Source organism: Mus caroli, chromosome 2 (genome assembly GCF_900094665.2).
Source record: "Mus caroli chromosome 2, CAROLI_EIJ_v1.1, whole genome shotgun sequence".
NCBI classification, from domain to species: Eukaryota; Metazoa; Chordata; class Mammalia; order Rodentia; family Muridae; genus Mus; species Mus caroli.
In genome coordinates this window covers 144,665,449-144,689,776 of record NC_034571.1, presented here as the reverse complement: position 1 = coordinate 144,689,776, position 24,328 = coordinate 144,665,449, and the positions used below count along the sequence as shown (strand labels likewise).

Below are 24,328 nucleotides of genomic sequence, written 5' to 3'. Positions count from 1 at the left end.
TGCCAGCCATTTATATTTTCTCTTAAAATACATGTGAAGTCCTTATCCCACTTCCACTGAGTCAGCATCTTCCTAAGGATTTTTAGGGTTCTTTGTATTATCCTGAGTGTGAATATTTTGTCTACTCATGTTATAATAACATCTTTCAGTTTCTGATTTCTTTTTTCTATAAATGATTTTTTTTAAGATTTATTTTATGTATATGAGTACACTATCACTGATTTCAGACACACCAGAAGAGGGCATCAGATCCTATTACAGATGGTTGTGAACCACCATGTGGTTGCTGGGAATTGAACTCAGGACCTTTGGAAAAACAGTCAGTGCTCTTAACCACTGAGCCATCTCTCCAGCCCTCTATATGATAATTTTTTATGCCTAGAGTTTTTTTAAGATTTATTTTTAGTAAATGTATGTGTTTATGTGTCTGTGTGTGGGTATCTATATGTAAGCGCTGGTGCCCCCAGAGGTCAGAGGTCTCTTAGAGCTGGAGTTACAGTAGCTCTGAGCAACCTAATACAGGGGCTGGCAATTTAGGTCCTCTCTGAGAGTAGTAAGTGTTCCTAGCCATTCAGTATTTAATGGAATTGAATCTTTTGTGATTTATAACATTTATATTTTAATAGACTTTCCCTTTCTCTGCTATTGATCCCTAAAAAGAAATTGTCAATATATTCTAAAATATTTCTTAACTTTATAATTAAATTGGTTTGTTTTATGGATGTGTCTATGTGTTGTGTGCACATGTTCGGGTCAGAGGACAAAGTTCAGTAATCTGTTCTTTCTTCTCACCACCTGGGTCCTAGTCAGGTCATCAGGCTTGGCCTAAAGTGCTTCACCCCACAGCCTTCTCAATAGCTCTCTCCTAAAAGTTTCAAAGCTTTGTTCTCCACAGTTAAGCCCTTAATAAATCTGGAACATTCTGTCTGTCCATCTGACTGTGTTGCCCCTCCCCCATCACTTTAGTGCTATTTTAGGTGGGATACCTTTATTCTAGTGGCTTTTAACTGGCTGCAAATCTAAACCATTTATGACTTGAGTCATGCTAGACCTTAGACATACACTACATCCCCTCATGCTGAGCAAAGCTATCCTCTCTGGGAAAGTTTGATCACATTGAGAACCTTTCCAAGATTCAACTTTTATACATAACCTTTTTCCTGAATGTCCCTTGCTTCTCAGAAACACATACTGAGTACATCTAGAATTTGCCTCACAATATCACAGGGTAGAGAACGGTTGAGGAACAGATGGCATCAGGTTGGCACTGAATTAATAGTTGTGTAACCTCAGTGGTAGGCTCATTTTGTCACTTTGTTTTGGTTTTGTTACTTAGAGAATTCTTTTAATTTCTGTAACCAAACCCCTCTAGCTAAGGTCTTATTTAATACTCTGTTTATACTCTGTATAAATGCAAAGAATGGTTGATATTTATAGGCCACTATTGCTATTAATTTCTGTATTGTTTTGGTTTTGGAGATGGGATTCTTGCTGTATTGTCCAGGCTGAACTCAAACTTGAAGCTCCCGTGATGCTTATGTCCCCACTTGCTGAGCACTAGGATTACAATGTATATAGTTCCTGCTTGACATTCCCTATCACCCTCAGCTATTATGATACACAGTTAACAGCCCTATATGTTTCTTAGACCATCTGTGAATATAGTACACCTTTGGGAGTAAATCACTACAAGTAGATTTGTTGGCATATACCTTTAAATCCAGCACTCAAGAGGCAGAGCAGGCGGACCTCTGCGTCTACACAGTGAGTTCTGGGACAGCTAGATCTAAGATGATTGTAAGCTACTGGATGCAGCTGCTGGGAACAAAGCTCTAGTCCTCTGGAGGAGCAGCAAGCATCTTTTCTTCTGCACACACATCCTCCTTGGGAGGTTGGTTTGGTACTGTACATTTATGACAGAGATACAAAATAACATTTTTATTTATCAAGTGAAACTTGCTGCATGTCCAGCATAGTATTTTAAGTGTTGGTTCTCAACCACCCAACAGAGACGTATGAAAACTTTAAGGCAGAAGGGTTAAATATGTGTACCAGGGTCTCTGGCCCAGCTAGGTAAGTGATACAGAGCCGGCTTAATTCTCATATAATATCCCCACTTTTTAAATGTTTTTCTTATGGGGTGAAGTGTTGTTTGACAAATTTTCACTATGTAACTTTGGCTGGCCTGGAATTTACTCTGTAGACCAGGGTGGCTTTGACTCAATAGCCATCCTTCTGTCTCAGCTTCCTAAATGCTGGGATTAAAGACATATGCCACCAGGATAGCACCTACAGTCTTTATTATTTTTTAAACTTAATTAATTAGTTAATTTGTTCCCTTGTTTATTTGAGATGGTCTCACTATAAGCCTTGACTAACCTGTAACTCACTATGTAGACAAGGCTAGCTTCAAACTCACAGAGATATGTCTGTCTCAGCCTCTGTCTCTTGAGTGCTGGGATTAAAGGTGTGTGCCACTATGCCTGGCCAATACCCATAGCACTTTTTTTTTGTTTTGTTTTGTTTTGTTTTTTTCGAGACAGGGTTTCTCTGTGTAGCCCTGGCTGTCCTGGCACTCACTTTGTAGACCAGGCTGGCCTCGAACTCAGAAATCCNCCTGCCTCTGCCTCCCGAGTGCTGGGACTAAAGGCGTGTGCCACCACGCCCGGCCCCATAGCACTTTTTAAAGTGTACTTTCTATATTATCAGGAATAATAAAACGTGGCTATGGAGTATGATATTGATGAAGAATCAGGCTTTGAGAACACACATGAGCTCACAGCTAGGATCTATGGAGTTCCCAAGAGAAGGCCATCTATGTCCTCTATGGCCTGCAGTGGTCATGCTGAGTTGCCAGCCTTCCGCATGGAAAGTCTCCAAATCTAGTTAGGATTCTGTCAGTTTCTACATCCCTAACTTTGTTGCTCTGGAGAGCTTTAAGTCATCTCTTGGCCATCAGAGGGTCTCTAGGAATGACATATCTATAATTAATTTAATATAATAAATACTACTGTTAAATTGAGTCCAACAGTGTGCAGGATACTGAAGGTGCACTGTCAGTTTTAATCTCCACAATAGTCCTTCATGGGAAATGTGAAGTTCTTTTGAGGTATGTGTTTTGTTGTTTTTTGTGCTGGGAGTGGATCCTTGTCCATGGCAGGTAAGCTGTCTACACTAAAGTTATATTCTTTGTTCTCTTTGTCTGTACTAGAACTTGGGGAGTGTTCCAAGTTAAATAATAGTTACAAGGTTTAATACTAATAATGTCAATAAAACTCAATCCAAATCCAGTCTGTTAGACTCAGGCCATCCCATCATTTGCTCTTTTTTTTTTTCAATTAAATTTATTTATTTATTTTATGTGTATGAGCTTTCTGTCTGCATATATGTCTATGCACCATGTATGTCTGATGTGCCCAGGGAGGCCAGAAGAGGGTGTAGACCTCTTAGAGCTGGACTTACAGATGGTTGTGAGCCTCCACGTTTAAGCGCTGGGAATTGAACCTAGGTCCTCTGGAAGAACATAACCCACTGAGCCTCTCCTCATCCACTCCTTCCCATTACTGTGGTTCTGGGCTTCCCTCAGCTCTCCTCCTATCCCATGCACTTCTTATTGTTTGGTGTCCTTTCTGGTATGGGCATCTGGCTTTTGTCTGGCTGCTCTGCCTATACTGAACATTTTAAAGAAGACCTATAGCCTCTACCTGCTCTTGGCCACAGACTGTAGCCTGAGTGCTTTGGACAGGCAGCAAAGGATTGGGTTGCCAAGTGATAGCTGTGACTCGTCAGCTATGGATGGTCTATGCTGTACCACCATAGCAAAGACACATCCGTAGGCCTGGCTCTTGACAGACTCTACAGTCAGCCATACCTGGGTCTCAACACTACCTCTTCACTTTGTGTCTGTAGGATCCTGAACAAGTAGATTCACCTTGGTGACCGTCTACTTCCTTATCATAACATAGATGTTAAGTTTAAAATAGGAGCTCAGCACCTGCTGTAAATAGTGGCCATCTTCATTGGCATCAGAAGGAAGTTGGTGACCAGATGCAGTTCCATCCAGTTCCTGTAATCACAGCCTGTTCTCTAGGTCAAGCTTGTAGGTAGAGGCGGCACAGGCCAAGAACACTGGGGAGCCAGTGATGTGCTCATGGGTGGGCAGTGTAAAACAGGCACCAGGGGCTTCTTAAATGGCTTTCTCAGTGTTCCTTCATCACTTTGATTTATAAATGATGAAGAAAATCAGATGGCTGCCATATCTGCACAACTTTAAACTAGACCCTTACTGGGGTAATAAGGAAATGAGTAAGAGACAGACAGACATTAAAAAAAAAAAAACAGCTGGGATGGGGTGGGCCATGAACTCTAATGGGGCTCTGATAGAGCTATACTAGCAGCAGCCCAGAAATCCAGTGTTGGTTTTATTCATCTGGCATGGGTTTATTGTATATAGCTGGCGGAAGAGTCAGGTTGAGTTAATCTCAGTAGGAGGGCTCTACTGTGTGCTGTCTCACACTGAATATCCAGGAGCACAGAGCTATGGACAGTACTTTGTGCACATGAACTAAAAGAAGAATTGAGATCCTTGGTATGGCCATGCTCAGTGGCAGCAGTACATTCCCTGAGGATGTCATCCATTCCTCACAGCTGCCACCAGAGGTGAAGGGACACCTTATATAACTAAATAAATGCCAGTTCTGAGGCTGAGATAGAGCGTAGTACTAGAGAACTTATCTAGGCCGTGTGAGACCTGCCATTCCGTACTCAGCGCCACAAAAGAGAAGACACTGCCAAGAGTCAAACTTACTTTCTAGTCAGCAGGATGGCTCATCAGGTGCATGTACCTGCCATGCAGATGTGGCAATCTGAGGTCCACCCCTGGAGCCCACATCAAGGTGAAGGAGAAAATTGACTCCACAAGATAGTACTCTGACACACACACATACAAAGGAGGAGGGTGATTTTTTTTCAATGTTGAAAAGTTTTTGCAATTAAAAAAACTTGTTTTATTTATGTATGTACACTTGGGTGTGTGTATGTGTACCATGTGCAGAGAGGAGCCTGTGGAGGTCAGAAGAGGTATGGGTTCCCTGGAGCTGGAGTTCAGGCCACCACTCGGATGCTGGGAACCAAACCCATCTTCCAAGAGAGAAGCAAATCTTTTTAACCACAGGGCCATCTTTCCAGCCCCCCCCCCACCCCCGACCACCCCAATTAAAATACAATTACATCATTTCTCTCCTTTTTCTTCCAACCCCTCACTCCTTTGCAAATTCATGGCCTCTTTTTTTTTAATTATTGTTACACATATATATGTAATATATACATAACAATATGATTTCAAGGCTGACCATTTAATACTGGATAATCAAGTAGGAGACACCTCCGTGGAGAAGACCAGTTCTCCTTCCCTCACCAGTGGTTTCCCATGGTCCTTTTTCTAGGGTTAGATTTCTCCCTTTCATGTTAGCGTGCCCATTGATATTGATAGTGTTCAGATCTTATTTAGGCAGCCATACTGTTGAGGTATCCTGAGTGTAGCTTCCCTGTCATTTCTAGGAGACACACTTTCAAGGTTGACTTCTTGGTCTACTGCCTCTTAAAGTCTGTCTACATCTTCTTCCACAGTGTACCCTAGGTCTTAGGTGTGGGGGTTGTTTTTCAGATGTATCTGTTAAGGCTGTGTATCCTAGTGGTCAGTTCTCCACATCTTCACCAGCTATGGCTTTCTGTAATGGTTTCCATCCACTGCAAAGAGAAGTTTCTGTGATGAGGGGTGCTATCCTGTGGTATGCTGGTGGGTAAAGGATAACTATTTAGAGTGAAGTTAGGGGCTATACTGATTTAGTAAAGTGGAGGCAGTGGGTTCTTCTCTAAGACTCGTGAGTTCATTGGCTCCAGATAGAATCTTTCCTTCTAACATGAAACCTCAGTGTCTTTCCTTACATCCCACCACTCCCTTGAGGGAAGCAAAATTCCCACAGAAGGGTCCTAGGGCTTTGGAACCAGAGTGAGAGCTCTTCTGATGTAAGTAAAGCCACCTCATTGAGATGATGATGCTAGAACAGAGGAAAGCCATGTCTCCTGACCAAGTCCTTACCACAAGCCAGAGTACTACCCAGCCCCGACTGGCCTGAGAATGGCCTTCAGCTTCTGGTCTTCTGTGATTCCGAGTGCTGGGGTCACTCCTGGCCAGAACTTTTAAATTGTTAGGGTTTGTTCATGTGTTTCTCTGTGTGTGGGGGTGTTGTTTTTGTTGTTGTACCCCTCCTCCATAAAAACTAAAGTCACCCCAGTGGTTTGTAAAAAAAAAAAAAAAAAAATACAAACCAACTGTCACTGGGCAGTAGTGGCGCACGCCTTTAATCCCAGCACTTGGGAGGCAGAGGCAGGCAGATTTCTGTGTTTGAGGACAGCCAGGGCTATACAGAGAAACCCTGTCTCGAAAAACCAAAAAAAAAAAGAAAAGAAAAGCAGTTTGGGATTTTTTTTTTCTCCCAAATGAATCACTGAGCAATCGTGCATATTCTCTCTCTCTCTCTCTCTCTCTCTCTCTCTCTCTCTCTCCTCTGTGTGTGTTGTTGTTGTTGATGTTTTCTTTTTTTTTTTTTTTAAGATTTATTTATTTATTATATGTAAGAACACTGTAGCTGTCTTCAGACACTCCAGAAGAGGGCGCCAGNTCTCGTTNCGGATGGTTGTGAGCCACCATGTGGTTGCTGGGATTTGAACTCTGGACCTTNNGANGAGCAGTCGGGTGCTCTTACCCACTGAGCCATCTCACCAGCCCCGTTGATGTTTTCTTAATAAGGATAATATATTAGAAAAAGAAAGCTTCAGTGGGGACCTTGGTAAAAGGAAGATTCTGATCTCTGAAATCTGTAGAGGTCCCCAAAGCCAGATCATACTTGTCCTACTCTTGACAGGCCTTCAAAAAACTCAGGCTTCCCTGAACCAGCTGCATCTAGTGAGCACTAACGGAAAGCCCTGGTATTTTCTTTCATGCAACCAAGCATGGAGATGTAGGTCAGGCACTGCTGGCCTGGCAGTTACAGCAATTCTGACTTTGCCCCGCACCTGCAGCCATGCTCTCAGAGACCCATTGGGTAGGGAAGGGATAGGATCTTCGAGAGCTTGTGGGTGGAACTGGCTGGATCAAACAGAGGGTCCTCGGAAAAGACCATCTGGAATTGTGGGACCTGAGAAGATGGCTCTGCCCAGGCGTGTCTGTGGCTTCTGTTCAGCTTAGTGTCATCATCATTGATGGAGGAGACTGGGGAGGTCCCATTCTCCTGCTGAGCTCAGCTGGGTCCCCAGACCTGCACCTGAACCTTCCTCCGCTTGGCTGGTGTTTACAGAGCTGAAGCTGCTGCCCTTTGGGACCCAGCCTGTTTTCATTTCTGCTCTCGGCTGTCTGATCTCCATGGACCTCACCTACACGTTTGTGCGTGCCCGTCCCCCACGATGCTGCCTCACTAGGCCCCTCATGCCTGGCACACTCTGGTCTTTGTTCTCTATAGAGCTGCCAGCTCTGTGCCTGGCACTGGGTTGCCTTTTCTGGCCTGAAGCAGGCTCTGTTACTCGCCTAGCCACACCTTCCCCGAGACCACTTCTTTCTTTAGCTGCATTCTGGGGGCAATGTTTGGCCTTGAACTCACAGAAATCCACTTACCTCTGCCTAGGTACTAGGATTAAATTCATGTGCCACCACAACTGGCACCGCTAGTTATTTATTTATTTATTTTTTAAAGTATACTGTAGCTGGTGATACACACCAGAAGATAGCATCGGATCTCATTACAGATGGTTGTTAGTCACCATGTGATTGCTGGGATTTGAACTCAGGACCTCTGGAAGAACAATCAGTGCGCTTAACCACTGAGCCATCTCTCCAGCCCCACCTCTAGTTATCTTAAAGCCCATGCACAATCTTGGTTCAATATCTTTCCTGTGGAGATCTGTTAGACCTAGGCAGAGGACGCTCAGGGCTCAGGCCCAGGGAATTTTGACTAGCTCACTGCTTTGTCCCCAGCTCATCAGTGCTCACCACCTGATACAGTACAGATTGGATAAAAGAAAGCCCAAAGATAAACAGGTCTACTTGTCTGAACCTTCCTGCTCCTAACTCCAGGCAGCCTAGCTTACAAGAGGGCCTGTACAGATGGCTGATGGGTGGTGAGTAGGCAAGTTGAAACAGAACAATCAATATATCCTTCCTTTACTGTCTCTTGAGATGTGGAGGGAACCAGAGGGCATATGGTATCTCTTCCTCAAAATCATCTCCAACTTCCAAGCCTAAGAGCATCGGGTGTGGAAAAGGGCAGCAAAGGAAGAACTTACTGCGTGCTTGTTCACTGAGCACTTGAGGCCAAGGGAATAGAATCATTGGAGTTCAAGGCCTGCTTACAAAATGAATTCAACTCCAACCTGGGTTATATAACAAGACTTTCCTGGGATGGGTCCTAGCTGTTTTACAAGACCAGTGCTCTAACCCCTGAGCTATGGAGCCAGTCACGTCCTAGCTGTTTTAAATAAAGCTAAAACTAACAGACTGTGGGAAGTGCCATGCATCTTTAGCTGGAATCAAAACATTTATTGGGCATAAACCATGGGCCATTTGATTCTGCTGCCATGCCTGTGGAGTGAGTGCAGCTGTTCTTGTACCCTAGAACATCAGGCTCAGCAGAGTCTTTGCCCCAGGAGTCAGGAGGCCTAAGACCAGTCTTTGACTTCTATCTGGTGGTCATTGGACAAGTACCTAGATTTCAGTGTCCATCTATTGAGCCACACATCATGACACTGAGATTTCTGAGGAGTCCATATACCTGAGCAGATAGTTAGCTGTTCTGGACTTCGTGGTAATGATGTGTATTATCAGTTGCTTGGATAGCACACCTTTGGGTGGCACTCCCCTGAGTGTCTGCAGCCTGTAGCTCTGCACGGTGAAGGGCTGAGGAGCCTGGGTTGTGGATGTGGCCCACAAAGACCTCTAAGGTTTCAGATATTTGGAGGGTGGGGTGCATTCATGCGTAGCCGAGGGGGAAGAGCAGAGGGAAGGGCATTCTGGAGATTTGTACCCATTGCATAATCCTCCAGATTGCTTGCCTTCAGCCAGTGGAATTCCAAACATTTCTAATCAGATAAAGGTGGCTGAAAATACCCAGGACTTGTCCGGACTAGTTGGAGGCAGTGCTAGGGTGAAGAGGTTGAGGCTCTAGTGCTTGAGAAAGTCTGACCACTTGGAAGCTTGCCCTGGCTCATAGATGAACCACTGTCCTCTTCTCCTTAATTCCCCAGGATGGAGAGCCAGAGCCATTGGGCTTTTAGCTAGAGGAGGGACAGGCCCTTTTGCAGCAACACATCCTCCTGGAATGTTGGGTCTCTACCTTCACACATGGGGTACTTAACCTTTTGAATGCCCCTAAAAGGACCCAAATGAGTTCCTTTCTTCCTCTTCCCAGTAGCCCTTCCTTTCAGAATCCCTGTGATGGGATCTCTTTCACTTATTTGTTTGTTTGAGGTTTTTTTTTTTTTTTTTAATGTATGAGTGTGTTTTCCATGCATATAGGTCTGTGCATTCTCTATGTATGTGTCTGGTACCCTTGGGGGTCAGAGGAGGACATTGGATTTGGAGTTATGTATTGCTGTGAACCAACATGTGGGTGCTGGGAGCTGAGCCATCTCTCTAGCCCCTCCTTCACTTTATAGGTAGGGAAACACCAGACAGGGGAGTGGACTTATCTCAAGCTAACTAACTAGCAATGGAGCTGAGAAGAAAAACCCATCCTGCCCAGCATTGAGAGAGGCTGAGTATGACTGAGGGGAAGGAGGCAGGAGAAGCTGCTGTGGACCCCATTTGTTCCAACACAGTGCAGAAGATGCCATTTATTATTATTATTACATGTATTTATCTGGTGGGGCACAGGTGCTACAGCACATTTATGGAAGTTGGCTCTCTCCCATTGTGTAGGTTCTGGGGTTCAAACTCAGGTTATCAGACATGGGCAACAACACCTTTACCTGCAAAGCCATCTCACTGGCCCCCAGAGTGCCGTGGATTTGTGTGCTTGTGTGCTTTCTTGCTTGTTTTGAGACAGGGGTCTTACTATACATCTTGGCTGGCCTGGAACTCAGTATATAGACTAGGCTGGCCTCTAGCTCAAGGATCTCCTGCTTCTGCCTCCCAAGTTCTAGGACTGATGTTGTGTACTCAGAGAAGATGTCTTTTGTAGTACTTTCCCATATGCTTCCCAGCCTTGTGCACGCTCCTCTGAGGACCTGGGTCTGGAGAGCGCCAGGTTCCTGCCTAGTTGCTTGATATTGCAAGGCCTTCCTGTGGTGCTGCCAAGAACGAGGAGAATGAAGAGGGAACCAACTCGACTTCAGCACCTTCGCTGGGCCAAGCACCAGCCTAGGCCCAGAGACCAGAAGTTATGGTTAAATGGAAAAAGTGAGCAGATGGCTTCCTTGAAGATGGTCCCTATGAGCCTAAGAGTAGGAGAAAGCTGGGCTGAAAGACCAGTATGCCAAAGAACCTGAGGAAGAAAATATGGCACGTGAGGAGAGAAACAGCCTGGTCCTGGTTGAGGATAAGGACACACACACACACACATTCGTCATGGGAGACTCAAACTGTGCCTTGGCTAATAATGAATCTAACACTAGTTGTTCCTAACATTTCCTCAGAGTTGACTGTGTGTCATGATTTGCATATGTGGTGGTGAATCCTTGTAGTAATCTGAATTGAGGTCATTTTTTTTATCCCATTCATAGATAAGATGTTCAGAATTAAACATCTTAGTCTACTTGCCAAACTTGCTGGCTATGTGCGTACTCTGCTCTGACAGCCTAGCTTGGTGGGAAGTAAGTCAGCCTTATTCTTATCCAGGAAGCACCTCCAGTTCACATGTGAAGAAACACTCAGACAGGAAACTAGCCCTGGCCAAGGAAGCCTGGCAAAGTTGCTTCTGTCCATAGCTACCTTCCTTGGCAGCTGGAACAGCAAAGATGAGAACAGATCCAGATCTTTGGATAAGTAGAAGTGCTCGCTCCCTAAAAGAATGGTTTTCCAGCCAAATGTACAGTGCTCTATACAGAAAGGAGAGACTGCCATGGAATGACTGTAACCTCCTGCTGATGTAGATCATATACATGGGACAAACTCTGTGTGATCATGGCCGTCTATCTCTTACTCCATCAGAGAGATGGTAATGTTGGGGGACCTCATGCAAAGGTGGATTGAAATGTTAATTGATTCTAAGGCTGGAGTGACAGATGGCTCATCAGAGGACCAGGGTTCTCTTCTTAGCACCTAGATCCAGGGAGCCAGTCACACAGTCACACACAGGTCACTCTCGAGGCCTGAGTGTCCTTCTGGCCCAGAACATGGGGAGACTAGAGCATTGTTATCATCTACTTGAGAGTGAATAGAAAGTCACCATGCTTGAGATGAGAGGACTGAGTTGAGAAAAGAGGCCTCACAAAGCATGCTGCACTGCCCAGAGCAATGATTTGCTGGGCTCTAAAACCAGGCTACTAGGATTCACCATCACCTGAGATGTGTGACATGACCTTGGGGACATATGCTTCTTTAGTCCTGTGTTGTCTGTGACATGAAGAGTAAGAACAGCATTTACTCTTCAGGATTTTGTTTGGTTTCGTTGTTGAGAATGTCATATGTAGTCCTGGCTGGCCTGGAGCTCACTATATAGACCATGCTGTCCTCAGACTCATGGCAGCCGTGACTCAGAGTTGATGCTGGGATTACAGCATGCCTTGCACTCCTCGTGGCTGTTATGAGGCCTGGGTGATTTCTTAAACTCAAGACATTGGTCTAGTGCATACTGGTTGTCATGTCACCTGCCCTCTGGGAGTAGGTGGTTGCAAACTCTATTGAGCAGGTCTGCCCCAGAGAACGCTTGTGATGCTCTCCTGGTGCCCATCTGAGTAGGCTGTTTCAAAGCTGGCCAGATGGAAGGCCTCCCTTGCTCTGCCGGATGCTTCTCCATTCCCCAGTGAGGTGTTATCTCCTCCCTGCACAGCCGCTTCCTGTTCTGAGAAATGAGCACATCTGTCAGGCTCCTCTTCTTAGAACTAATGGTGGGGGAAGGGGAAGGAGAAAAGAGGTTGACAGATGACCAACAGAGTTAAAGGAAGATGTGAAAATGTCCCCAAAGATTCCCTGAAGCTCACATGGCCTCAGCCACATAGACCGTCAGCCAGGATGCAGTCAAAAGATCACCTTGTTTCACTGAGCATTTGCAGCCCCTAGTGGCAACACTGCCCCTGGCTGCCTCTGCTCCCACCCCACTGATGTGCCTGTCTAGAGCACCCGCATCCAGGTCTCTGTTCCTCAGGGTAGAGGAGAGATCATTTCCCTCGCATCACACAAGTCAACAGCTCCCCCGGGAGTGCCAGGGGAAGTGGATTCCAGCCACAAGCCTCACTCCTTCTGAGCTGCTGCCTGCACTCCTGCGGAGAGAGATAAGGACTCTGTGTGTCACCCCTTCCCCCACTGCCTCCCAGGGATCTTCTAACTAGGTCTCATTTGTCTACTCAGCTGGAAGAAACTGAGGCTAGGAGCAGGTGACTCTGCAAATGACTTACAATCTATCCACACAAGACCATGCCAAGGCCAGGGACAGGCACACTGCCACCATTTCTTGCGAGGTGTCACTTTGAGGAGCCCCTTCCTCTTCTCCACCCACATCTTTCCTGAAATAACTGATCAGGAAGGAAGCAGTGGGCACAGGCCTGGTGGCTTTCCAGAGTCACCCAGGAGGAAGGAAGCACTGTCTGGCACAGGGGCTTGCTTGTTCCTCACTGAAGCCAGGATGAGGTTTCACTTTCCCTGGTTCTCATCATGTCCTCTCCCTGGGGCTCCTCTCAACTGACTGGATGGGACTCTTTCATTTGGCTGATAGCTTTAGACCACCATACTCTCTTTGAAGGACCCAGACCCTGACCATGGCCTAGAATATGGGTTTTGTTGCCTGACACTTTGGGCTTAAACTACCCTACCCACTTTGGCAAGGTCTCTTAATGACTCTGAGCCACAGTTTACTTTCCTCTTCCCTTCGCAGAGGTACACGAGCATGGCTCATTATCAGGGCAGCAGAAGGTCTATTGTTTGGAAATTGAGAAGAGCCCAGCCTAATTGTTGCTTCAGATATGTAGGCTTCAAGTGGGCAACAAGTGGTACCCAGTGGCAGTATGTGGGGACAGCTGATGAGCTGACCTATAGAAAGGGCAGATCAGCACCTCACAAGAGGACATCAGAATGAATAAAAACCCCAAACCCATCACCACTTATATAAGGATCTTGAGTGACCTAGAACTTCCACATTCACATTTGCAAGGGTTATTAAAAATGCCTTGAACATTAAACACAAGTTTTCATTCATTTATCTACAGTAGAGACCTTTATAGGACCTGCCACATTCCAAATACAGTGCCAGGCTCTAGAGATAACAGGTCAGAAGCAATGGGGGAGACAGGACAAAGAATCATCTTTCAAGTGAATTGGAGCATAGATGGTTGGGGAATATGGGCTACCAGAGGTAAAGTGCTCAGACTGGCACATACACGATAAAGGACCAGAACCGGTGACCCGGGTCTGTAATTCCAGCCATTTGGAAGGCTGAGGCAGAAGCATCTCAAGCTTCTGGGTAGTCTTTGCTGCAGGTAAAGTTCAAGGCCAACCTGGGCAACACAGTCAGACCCCATCTCTTAAACAGAGTGCCGAGAATGTGCGGCTCTATGGAGAGCACTTGTCTAGCATGGGTTCAGTCCTGAGTACTGCAGCCAGCTGTCACATAGGGCTTTCTTCTTACTTCTTAACAAATGAAACCAGACACTAGAAACCAGAGAGATGAGTAACTTTGCTCATGATCACACTTGGGAAGAAGGAAGTGTGGATACAGGTGAGAGAGAAAAGGGAAGAGAGCTGCATTCAGGTTGGGACTATACTCAGCCTCTGGTGAGCCCCTGCCCTCCCAGACATCATGTCACCATGACGTCTTTGGTGTCGTAGTTAGTTGAGGAGGGAAGTTGAGTCATTCAGTTAGCTGCCTTTGGGCAGAAATCTGTCTAAAAGTCAGTCTACACCTGATTAGGTGAGCTAGGTTTCAAGGTCTGGCTTAGGCTTGGTCCTGCTTGCATTCTGTCCCAAGACTGATAGGGGAGACCAGCACAAAGATAGGGGCTTCCCTTCTCTATCCTGCCAAGATCTTTGTGCCTTTAGAATTTCTGGTGGAACCTGATTTTTTTTTTTTTTTAGTGCTACCCATAAAATTGAAGACATTAAGTATGCCAAGCAAGTGCTCTGTCACTGAGCAACATCCAAGGCCCTGGGAACATGCTCTTTTGCACCTAAGGCATTTTAGCCCTCCCCTGGCTGGCACTGGCCCATCATCGGGGCCTCCTCAACTTTCCTGATGACTCTACCCATAGCAGATACTCCCACTCTTGCTTCTAAGCCCCATGGTCTATGAAATGACCTTACTGTTTTTTGTGATACTTTCTTTTCCTTTTTCTTACTTTTTTATATTATTTCATTTGTATGGGTGTTTTGCTTGAATTACATTTGTGCACCACATGTATGTAGTACCAGCAGAGGCCAGAGAGCACATCAGGTCCTCTGGAACTAGAGTCACCTTACATATGGTTATAAGGCTCTGTGTGGCTGCTGAAAAGGGCAAAGCTGTCCTCTGACTGACTGTCCTCTGGAAGGGCAGTCGGTGCTCTCAACCACCAAGTCCCTCGCCAGCCTCCACTCCACCACCTTCTCTTGTCTTTCAAACCTTCCCTCAAGAATCTCTTGGGTCTGGAAAGATAGCTTAGCAGTTAAAAGTACTGACTGCTCTTCCAGGGGTCCTCAGTTCAATTCCCAGCAACCACACGGTGCCTCATAACCATCTGTAATGGGATCTGATGCCCTCTCTTGGTGTATCTGAAGACAGTAACAGTGTACTCACATACATAAAATAAATACATAAATAAATCTTGGAAATAAAAAAAAGAATCTCTTTACTTTTATACTAAATCCCTTCCCATAAAATTAGAATAGTATAATGAAATACTGTTTTTATGCACTGTGTATAACCACAGTTAGAATAGCTACGAATTTTTCACAGGGCCCCTTTAGAGGTAATCTCACTACTGCTAAGAATGTACTAGAACATAAAACATCTGGAAGTCCTGTTTACTGCCTATCTCCAGGACTGGCCTTGAAGCATGGTAGTTGCTCTGTGAACGTTAGTGATGTAACTGGAAGTGTAGAGACCCTGGGACACAGAGAGAAGTTGGCTGCAGAGTTGGGAGGAAGTAAGCAGGGAAGAGGGAACTCCACAGTGGATTTCGTGGGCTGGTTGAGGAAGAAAGTTTTGAAGAACTGGGCCACGGTGGTGGCGCACACCTTTAATCCCAGCACTCAGGAGGCAGAGGCAGGCGGATTTCTGAGTTTGAGGCCAGCTTGGTCTACAAAGTGAGTTCCAGGATAGCCAGAGCTATACAGAGAAACCCTGTCTGGAAAAAAATTAGAGAAAGAAAGAAAGGAGGGGGCGGGGAGGAAAAAGTTAGTTTTGAAGAGGGAGTGGAGACTAGACTGTCAGGCCCCTCAGTGTATGTGGCCATGACTACTGGAAACTCTGTGATGTTGGAAGGAAAGACCTTTAGATGGGTCCTAGACTGGACTTCTGGAGTGAAAGTTAGGAAAACTGGAGTCTGACTGAGGCTGGGCTCTACTCCAAACCTGCTGTGGGTTGGCCTTGTGAATTTGTTGTGCTTGGTGGGAGTCTATGACTATTGGGTAGGTCATTAGCATTGTGTCCCCAGCCACACTGTACTCCACACACAGGCAGCAGGCAACGCCACGGGATTTCTCTCTCTTCACTTTAGCCCATGCTGAGTCCAGCGGACCTTGGGCCTGGGGTTCCTGGGAGTATTTATGACTTCAGTCCCCTGTCCACTTCGTAGTAAAATCAGTGGGAGCCCTGAGGAGCAGTGGAGGCTTATCTTTGCTTTTCCAGACCTAAGAGCGCAACAGTCCTGTTTATTTACCCAAAGCAGCCGCCCGCTGAGAAAATGGCTGTTTGTTTCCAAGTATGTCGTGTGAACCTGGGCTAAATATACCCACACCACAGCTTCTCCAGCCCCCGCCCCGGGAACAGCACGCCCCATTCTGCTCCGTTCTCTGCAAAAGCCACTACCAGGATCCACGCCCTTGAAAGCCCTACTGCCGTCAGGAGAAGGAGCTCTGAGCAAGAACACCCTGGCCAAGAATGCAGCTTAGGAACAGAAACAGGAGTGGTCGGTGCCTTGTTCTCTGTGTCCCCTCCTCCCTGGAATGACTGTTCCTGGACAGTGAACGCTTTGTGCCTTCGTGGGGACAAGGCCTGTTTACTCCAGCCCAGCCCCAGTGCCGAAAATTTCCTGTGGCTGTCAGTCACTCTACTTCAGGAAAGTTCCAGGGCGGGAGCCAGGCTCTGTGTTTTGGCAACCACCCCAGTGTCCCTGATTCCTTGTGGCCCCTTGAGATAACCAAGTCTTCTTTCTTTAGCTGTGGCCTCTTTTCTTCCCACAGCCCAGGACTCTATTCATTCTTCGTTTTGTTGCTTTACCTGGGCCTACTTAACTGGCTGGCCTCAAACTCCGCATGTATCTGAGGATGACCCTGAACTTCTCAACTTCTTGCCTCCATCTCCCTCATGCTGGAGTTCTAGACATGCGCCACCATACCAGTTATATGTAGGGTATCAGGAACCTAAGGCTTCATGCGGGCTAGCCAGACACTCTACCAACTGTGCTACATCCTCAGTCTTCCTAAGTTTTCTGGTTTGCCAAGGCGAATAGGGACTGACCAGGATGGATGAAACAAAGGCACAGCTAGCCACTGCTTTCTGCCCAGGGCTTGGCTCTGCCGCCTTTGCCTTAAAACCCTATGGTACTGTGAAAGGTCTCCCATTTCCAACAGATGGAAACTGGAACAGCAGGCACTCTGATTTACTAAAGATGGACCTCAGGGCCTCACACATGCCACGTATTGTATAGGACACAGCAGCCCTGTCCTGTGAAGGCAGGCCATCCCTGCAGGCTGGCACCATTCTACTACCTGTTAGTTAATGTGTTCCAAGCCTTAAGCACCAGACGTCTTACCTCGGTTGGGAAATGAGACTCTCACCTACCTCTGAGGGCCCTACGGGAAGATGGAGCAATAGCTGGGGCTTAGCAGACGTGCAGTGTATTTGTTCTCCTTGTATGCAGTCATGTGTTGCTCAACTTCCCAGGGATGAACTCAAAACTATGTCACCAGGCCACTTTGTTGTGAAGATCAGAGTGTACTTACAAATGTAGAGGGTAATACAAGAGAATATGATGCAGCAAAGAGAGATGGCAAAACCAGGAGGGGTTGAATGTTAGCACCAGCCTAACTTACCATCTGTGTGTCGTGAGCTTTCTCTGCCAGACCCTTTTCTAAGTACAAGACAGGATCTCAGCTCCCAACTAGACATACCTAGTACAGGAGGCAAATTGTAGCAAAATAGAATGTATGCTGTGGCCATGAGAAGTGCTGAGGAGTTGGGTGTGGCTACCTGTAACCTTAGTGCTGAGGCAGGAGGATTGAGAATTCTGGGTCCTGTCTCTGGAAAAGGAGTGGAAGAGGAGAGGAGAAAGAAAAGAACATAGTATGCTGAGAAAAGGACCTATAGCAAGGTTGGGGTGGGCACAAGTGTGGATGCTCTAGACAGTGTGGTCACAAAGACACCATATAGGCAGCGTAGGGGGCAGAGAGTGTTAGGATATTTGAACCTTTTTCTAGTTAGTGTGGCACAGCCCTTGGCACACACCTTTAATCCCTCTCGCTGGAACACAGACACGCTCTTATTTCACACCTTTAATACCAAACAACGAAAGTAAAATTAGTTTGTAGAAGGAAGCGCCCATGTTTGAAAGTGATGTCTAGTTGAGTGGCAGACACAGTGACAAATCAGGTAAAGATTTGACAGAATAAGATATGCCTAACTCAGCCGGGCGTGGTGGCGCACGCCTTTAATCCCAGCACTTGGGAGGCAGAGGCAGGCGGATTTCTGAGTTCGAGGCCAGCCTGGTCTACAAAGTGAGTGCCAGGACAGCCAGGGCTACACAGAGAAACCCTGTCTCGAAAAACCAAAAAAAAAAAAAAAAAAAAAATATGCCTAACTCTCACAAGATGAAAGGGAAGGGAAGCTACTAAGGGAGAGACAGTACAGGAAAAGAGAGTTCCTGCAGAGCAGGACAGTAGAGTTGAGAAGGAGGAGGCTGCTAGAGTTAGTTTGAGGCCAGGTAGAGCAATTCAGAGGCCAAGAGAGAAGCCAGATTGAATCAGTCAGCTGGGAGAGGAATCTGAGCCAGAACAGCTGAGTTGAACCAGCCAGCCAAAGTTCAGGAAGAACAACAAAGGATGAGCTTATTCAGCAGCAAATCTCAGAGGCTGAAAACATTCTAGGTCTAGATTAGATGGTATGGAGACTAGAATCTTCCAGGACAAGGCTTAGGTTAGCAGACAGAGACAGTAAGCCTCCCAGACAACAATTACAACAGGCCAATAAAAGTTACTTTTACAAGAGAGACTCACTGGTCTACAGCTATGGGGAGGGAGGCAGACAGCTCTGGTGTGAGGACACCTTGGGAGGACGAAGAGTTTGGAGAGTCGGATGTGTTGTGAGCAGAAAGGACTTACCATCTGCTTGCTGCTTCTGGTTCTCTAAGTGGATGAGGAGGAGCCATAAGGGCTCATGGCTCACTACTGCTTCTTCAAAAGCATCATAAATACTGATCTTTTTGAGTCAGTCTGCTCAGAGCTTGTGCCATCCTACTGCTAGGTACCAGGATGCAAAGATGCCCCATTCAGTACTGAGGAAGCCGCTAGAGTGGGGACTGTGTTCAGTGTGCAGTAACCTGGCCAGTCGACAGTGACCTGGTCAGTGTTTTTAAGCAGTTTTCTCTGCAGTGCATGGTGGTGGGGTGGGTTATCAGAAGATAAGAAATGGACCAGGCTGCATCCTGAATGAGCACACTGGGAGGTGGGGCCCTGAGCCCCTGGAGATGGAAGTCTTATCAGGGAGCCTCCACCTAGCCAACTGAGACCAGATGGAGACTGACAGACCCCCATAGAAGCAATAGCATGGGCTCTAACATCAACATTTAATTCCACAGACATATGCTCAACACTTATTTCTAGGGGCCAAGTACCAAGTTTGGATTCTGTTTGTATCAGTGACCTAGTATGGTGACCTTAATCAGGTTCCTTGCTTCTCAAAAGTCCCAGCTGCCTGAGAAAGAGCCTTGCTGGCCTCAAGGCTATCGTGTCCATGTGCTGGCTGTCCCACTGAGTCATGTACTCTTCTGATGACTAAGCTTCGTGGCAGAGAGCATTCCTCCTTGGTACAAGACTGACAGCCCTGGGGTGGGAACAGAAATGGCCTCTCTGTGTCCATGTTGAATGTTCTGCTATGCTCTCCCCACCTACTAGCCAGCTCTGGCTGAGGTCTCTTTACAAGGGGAAGAATCTCCTGTCTGAACGAACGTCCCAAGACCACTAACTGAGTGCCCCAGTGAAACCGCTCTGAGAACCCCCCCTCCTTGTAGTCTAGTAATGGGCAAGCCAGAGCCTGACAGTCGTCTTGGTGTCCACTCAGCCTCTAGTGCTGTGATGACACCCTATGTGCCACCTCCTGCATGCCCCTGTCTCCTAGTAGTCCCTGCTGGTGTTCCCTCCAAGCTGTCTGTTGCTTCTTAAGGCATAACACACTCTCTGCACCTGTGTTCTCAGCAGTAAGCCGGGTTGGTCTTCCCCAGCTGGGCTTCAGAAGGTCAGCTTTAACCTTTTCTCTAACCATGGTGGGCACTAGTGCTGTGACATGGAGATGACCCTTTCTGCCCATTCTGTGCAAAGATTCACACAGTGTCTATCTTTCCTTCTCTGTCCCTATAGGACACTTTTGTGGATCTCTACGGGAACAATGCAGCAGCCGAGAGCCGGAAAGGCCAGGAGCGCTTCAACCGCTGGTTCCTGACGGGCATGACTGTGGCTGGTGTGGTTCTGCTGGGCTCACTCTTCAGTCGGAAGTGACCAGACACTGACCGTCCACTCACCTCTCACCTCCCACCCTGCCCCCACCACAACTCTCTCTTCAGCCACCATTGCTACCAGGAGAACCACTACATGCAACTCACGCCCCTTGCCCTATCACAGGGTTGGGCCTAGATGGAGTCCCCTGCAGTTAGCTTTCTAGGATCTACCACACTTCTGTGAAAGCCACCTTCCCCCCACATCTCAGTTCCCTTGACCTCAAAATTCACAAGGTTTTCCCCTAAACCAGCTCCTTGGAGGCTGGTAGGAGCAGGGAGGGGTGTGTGAGGGAGGAGAGCCTGTCTTGTTGGTGGGACCCTATTTACCCCTGAGCCTCTCGGGAATGCTTTTCCAGCAGGGAGCTCTTCCCCTGAAGGAGACTAGCTTGCCTTGGTTTTGATGTGTGTGGCCTCAGACTTGATCATTTCCCATCCCGCTGTGTCTCTGGGTCTCCCTCCTCCTTCCCATCTCCACCCCCCAAGAGCCATTGAGTGAGGTGCTTTTAGCCCTTTTGACTAACTAGAAATCCAGGCTGCTTGGGATAATGAGACAAGGACCAGAACCTCCTCCCCACCTGTGGCCTGGCCAAAGCCCCCACTTGTGGTCTGAATGTTCTCCTGAGGCCTCTGGCTAGAGTCTAGCCCCACCCAGGAGGAGGGGCTTAGCTGCTGAAAGTCCACCTTGCTAGAGCTAGGGTGGCTCTTGCAGCTTAGCATCCCCCCAAGATCCTTGACCACCCCTCCCCTGGCTCCCATGACCATGACTGAGGGACCAATGGGCCCAAGATAGGTGCCCCAGAGCTGTTAATGACTTCAGCTGCCTCACTTCCTGCAAGATTGGCCTGTGGCATCTTTGCCTTGGGTGTTGGCCACAGGGTCAAGGGACTCTGGCCTCAGCCCAGAAGTGAGGGGAAGCTAAACAGAGCAGCTGTGGGAGCCCCGGGGGCTTCCCTACCTCAGGCAGGAAGGGCAGGAAGAAGAGCCTGGCGCCCAGGCAAGGGGGACGGCAAGGGCCTGTCTTTGTGTTCTGCCCCCACCTAGCCTGGGCAGCAGGGCTGCCAAGGTCAAAATGGCCTGGCCAGGAGCCCTTCAGGCCTCTCTCTCCTCTGTCCACCCTTGGCCTGTCTCATCCCTGTGGGTCCCAGCTCAGCTCTGGCCACCCCGGGCTCTCTGCTGTACATATTCGAGACTAGTTTTTATTCCTTGTGAAGATGATATACTATTTTTGTTAAGCGTGTCTGTATTTATGTGTGAGGAGCTGCTGGCTTGCTGTGCGCGTGGCCGTGGAGAGCTGGTGCCCAGAGACTGACAGCCTGATGCTCCCTCCCTGCCCTTGCCTGGGGAAGCCCACCAGGGGTCCTGGCTTCTGAGGGGCACCTGTCCCTCCTCTCCCCTCACCCTACACTTGTTCCAGCTCTTTGAAATAGTTTGTGTGAAGGTGAAAGTGCAGTTCAGTAATAAATGGTGTCTGTGACTCTGTGAACCACAGCCTCGGCTCTGCGCCGCATGGGTAAGGGGGAAACTGCTGGGCTCTGGCTCTGCTGCCTGGGATGGGGTGGCTTACCAAGTTCCTTCAACCCCAGACTTCTTTCTGGTCTCCACATTTCTGTACATTACTGGGAGAAGTGGTGTTAATTGAGCATGCTAAGAGCTGACATTCTGGTGAGCCCAATAGTCACAGTTGCTGGACAAGAGTTTTCCTGAGCCCTGTTGTAGCATAGGTCTGCCTTTTTAAGACTAGCGGAGAAGATAGGTGTAGACTATGGTGCTGGTTGACTTAGGGCTTTCGTGAGAAAGCCAGTATCTTCTGGCAAGACGTGATGACAGATTTGAGGGTAAACTGACCAAATCTGAGGTAACGTTATTAAGATAGGTCTCAAGAGTTTCATATGAATTAGAGATGGCTCTAGAGAAAAGATGACGCTTTAGGGCTGGAGCAGTGGCTCAGAGGTTGAATGTTTGCTGCACAGACCTGAGGACCAGAATTTAGATTAATACGCTGAGGATTCCCCCAAATACATGGAATTCTAGTACCAAGGGATGTGATACCCTCTCTGAACTCTGCCTGTATGCAAGCATATGTGCCCTCACACATGTGCATATCTATTCAGACATAAGCTAGGCATAGAGGCACACTTCTTTAATCCCCAGCACTTGGGAGGCAGAAGTAGATGGATCGCTGTGAACTTGAGGACAGCCTGATCTACATAGTGAGTTCCAAGACAGCCAGAGTTATACAGAGAAACCCTGTCTCAAGTAAAGGAAGAGGTAGTGACCTTTTTGGAGTTAGTGAGGAATCCTGAATAAAAAGCAATCAGGAGGCTCTGTGTGGGGGAGCACACCTTTGATCCCAGCCTGCAGGGGCGGGAGGGGGGCGGGGGACGGGGACAGAGGCAGCTGGATCTCTTGAGTTTAAGACCAGTCTGGTCTGCATAGAGTTCCAGGCTGTTTTGGACTACATAGTGAGATCTGTCTAGAAGACAAGCACTGTTCAGAGTCCCCACAACTCAAGAGGCTTCCAGGAAATCTGAGGTTTGAGCAATGAGGAAGAGTTAACTAAGAGTCAGGTCTTTCTTTGGACTGAACGAAAACTACCATGTCTGGCTCTGAGCAGCCTTGTGTTTAGAAGCCAGATTGGCTCTTGGTGGGGGATATGGACTTGGCCCTGGTCAGGAAACATATGAGCTCCTAAATCTCTCTAGATGCTATGAGAACCTTTTAGAAGGAAGCTGTGGAAAACCCCAGAGACCAGTAAGAGGCCATTGGCTATTATTACTCTGAACTTAGGGGTGTGTGCTCTGGGACACCATAGACCTTATGACACTGCCTACTGCTCCTGAATGACAGCATTCCTCTTGGAGAAATGGGCATATGGTAGGGTCCCTCACACTATTTGGTCACAATTGAATGGGATGACCCCAGCATCAGGCAGCCAAGCCTCCATGGCAAGGAAGTGCTACTTTCAAGTTTGATGTTGCTATTGCTGGAGGTAGAGGCCGCCCCCCCCCCACCCCCCATTAGATGGTTTGTTTTCTGAGCAGGCTTAACTGCCTCCAGTGACTTCATAATGGCGCCTGAAAGCCACCTCAACCCATAGGGCTTTTGCTCAGTGCCAGAGACTTGTAACTCGGGCAGGACAGCTTTGCCCAGTGTCTTCCCACCTTGCTCTGATCACTAAAGGACTTCTGCGTCTCCCATCACTGGGGTATGGAGCTACCTGACTCTCCTGGGCCTCTCAGCATTTTCCCACGGAAGCCTCCTGCCGCCCACTCACCTCTCCCTCTCACAGCAGCAGGCTGTCAGTGCTGGCTGTGGTGGCTGCTCCCTCCCCCAACTCCCCAGTCCCTGCTCCCTATCTTAGCCACTCAAGGACCCTCTCCAGACTCTCCATGTGCTTCCAGAGCATCTTTCAGATAGACAAGTATACATATATAAAACATGCTTTGATCCTACAGCCTTTTGGGGGGCATTTTTTTTTAAGATTTATTTTTATTATATATAAGTACACTGTAGCTGTCTTCAGACACTCCAGAAGAGGGAGTCAGATCTCATTACGGATGGTTGTGAGCCACCATGTGGTTGCTGGGATTTGAACTTTGGACCTTCGGAAGAGCAGTCGGGTGCTCTTACCCACTGAGCCATCTCACCAGCCCTTGGGGGGCATTTTTTGTCTACCTTATTTCTGAGATAGGACCTCACTATGTAGCCCAGGTTATCCTTGAACAGATTCTCTTCCCCAAGTGCTGGGATTACAAGCAAATGCTACAAATGGTGAGCATAAGTAGCCTTCTGTTTTCTTCTGTATAACTTGTCAAAGGCGCAGTAGCCACACGTAAATGCCAATGCACTCACTGGCAACTCCAAAGCAAATCAACATATTTCATCCTCTTTGTTTTTTGTTTTTTTGTTTGTTTTTTTTGTTGTTGTTGTTGTTTTTGTTTTTGTTTTTTCGAGACAGGGTTTCTCTGTATAGCCCTGGCTGTCCTGGAACTCAGTCTGTAGACCAGGCTGGCCTCGAACTCAGAAATCCACCTGCCCCTGCCTCCCAAGTGCTGGGATAAAGGTGTGCGCCATCACTGCCCGACTCATCTTTTTAAAAAAAAAAAAAATTATTTATTTATTATATGTAAGTACTCCAGAAGAGGGAGTCAGATCTTGTTACAGATGGTTGTGAACCACCCTGTGGTTGCTGGGATTTGAACTCAGGACCTTTGGTAAA

General features: G+C 47.3%; 1 protein-coding gene across 4 annotated transcripts in view; it reads left to right on the top strand.

The window, feature by feature from the left end:
* Bcl2l1 (BCL2 like 1) overlaps positions 1-21,592 on the top strand; it is a 51,733-nt gene extending 30,141 nt beyond the window's left edge. For all 4 annotated transcript variants that reach the window (XM_021155074.1, XM_029471115.1, XM_021155070.2 and 1 more), the window contains exon 3: positions 19,973-21,592. In XM_021155074.1, coding sequence (XP_021010733.1) covers positions 19,973-20,110 — 138 coding nt within the window. In that variant the 3' untranslated portion in view covers positions 20,111-21,592. The remainder of the gene's footprint in view (positions 1-19,972) is intronic.
* The last annotated feature ends 2,736 nt before the right edge of the window (positions 21,593-24,328 follow it).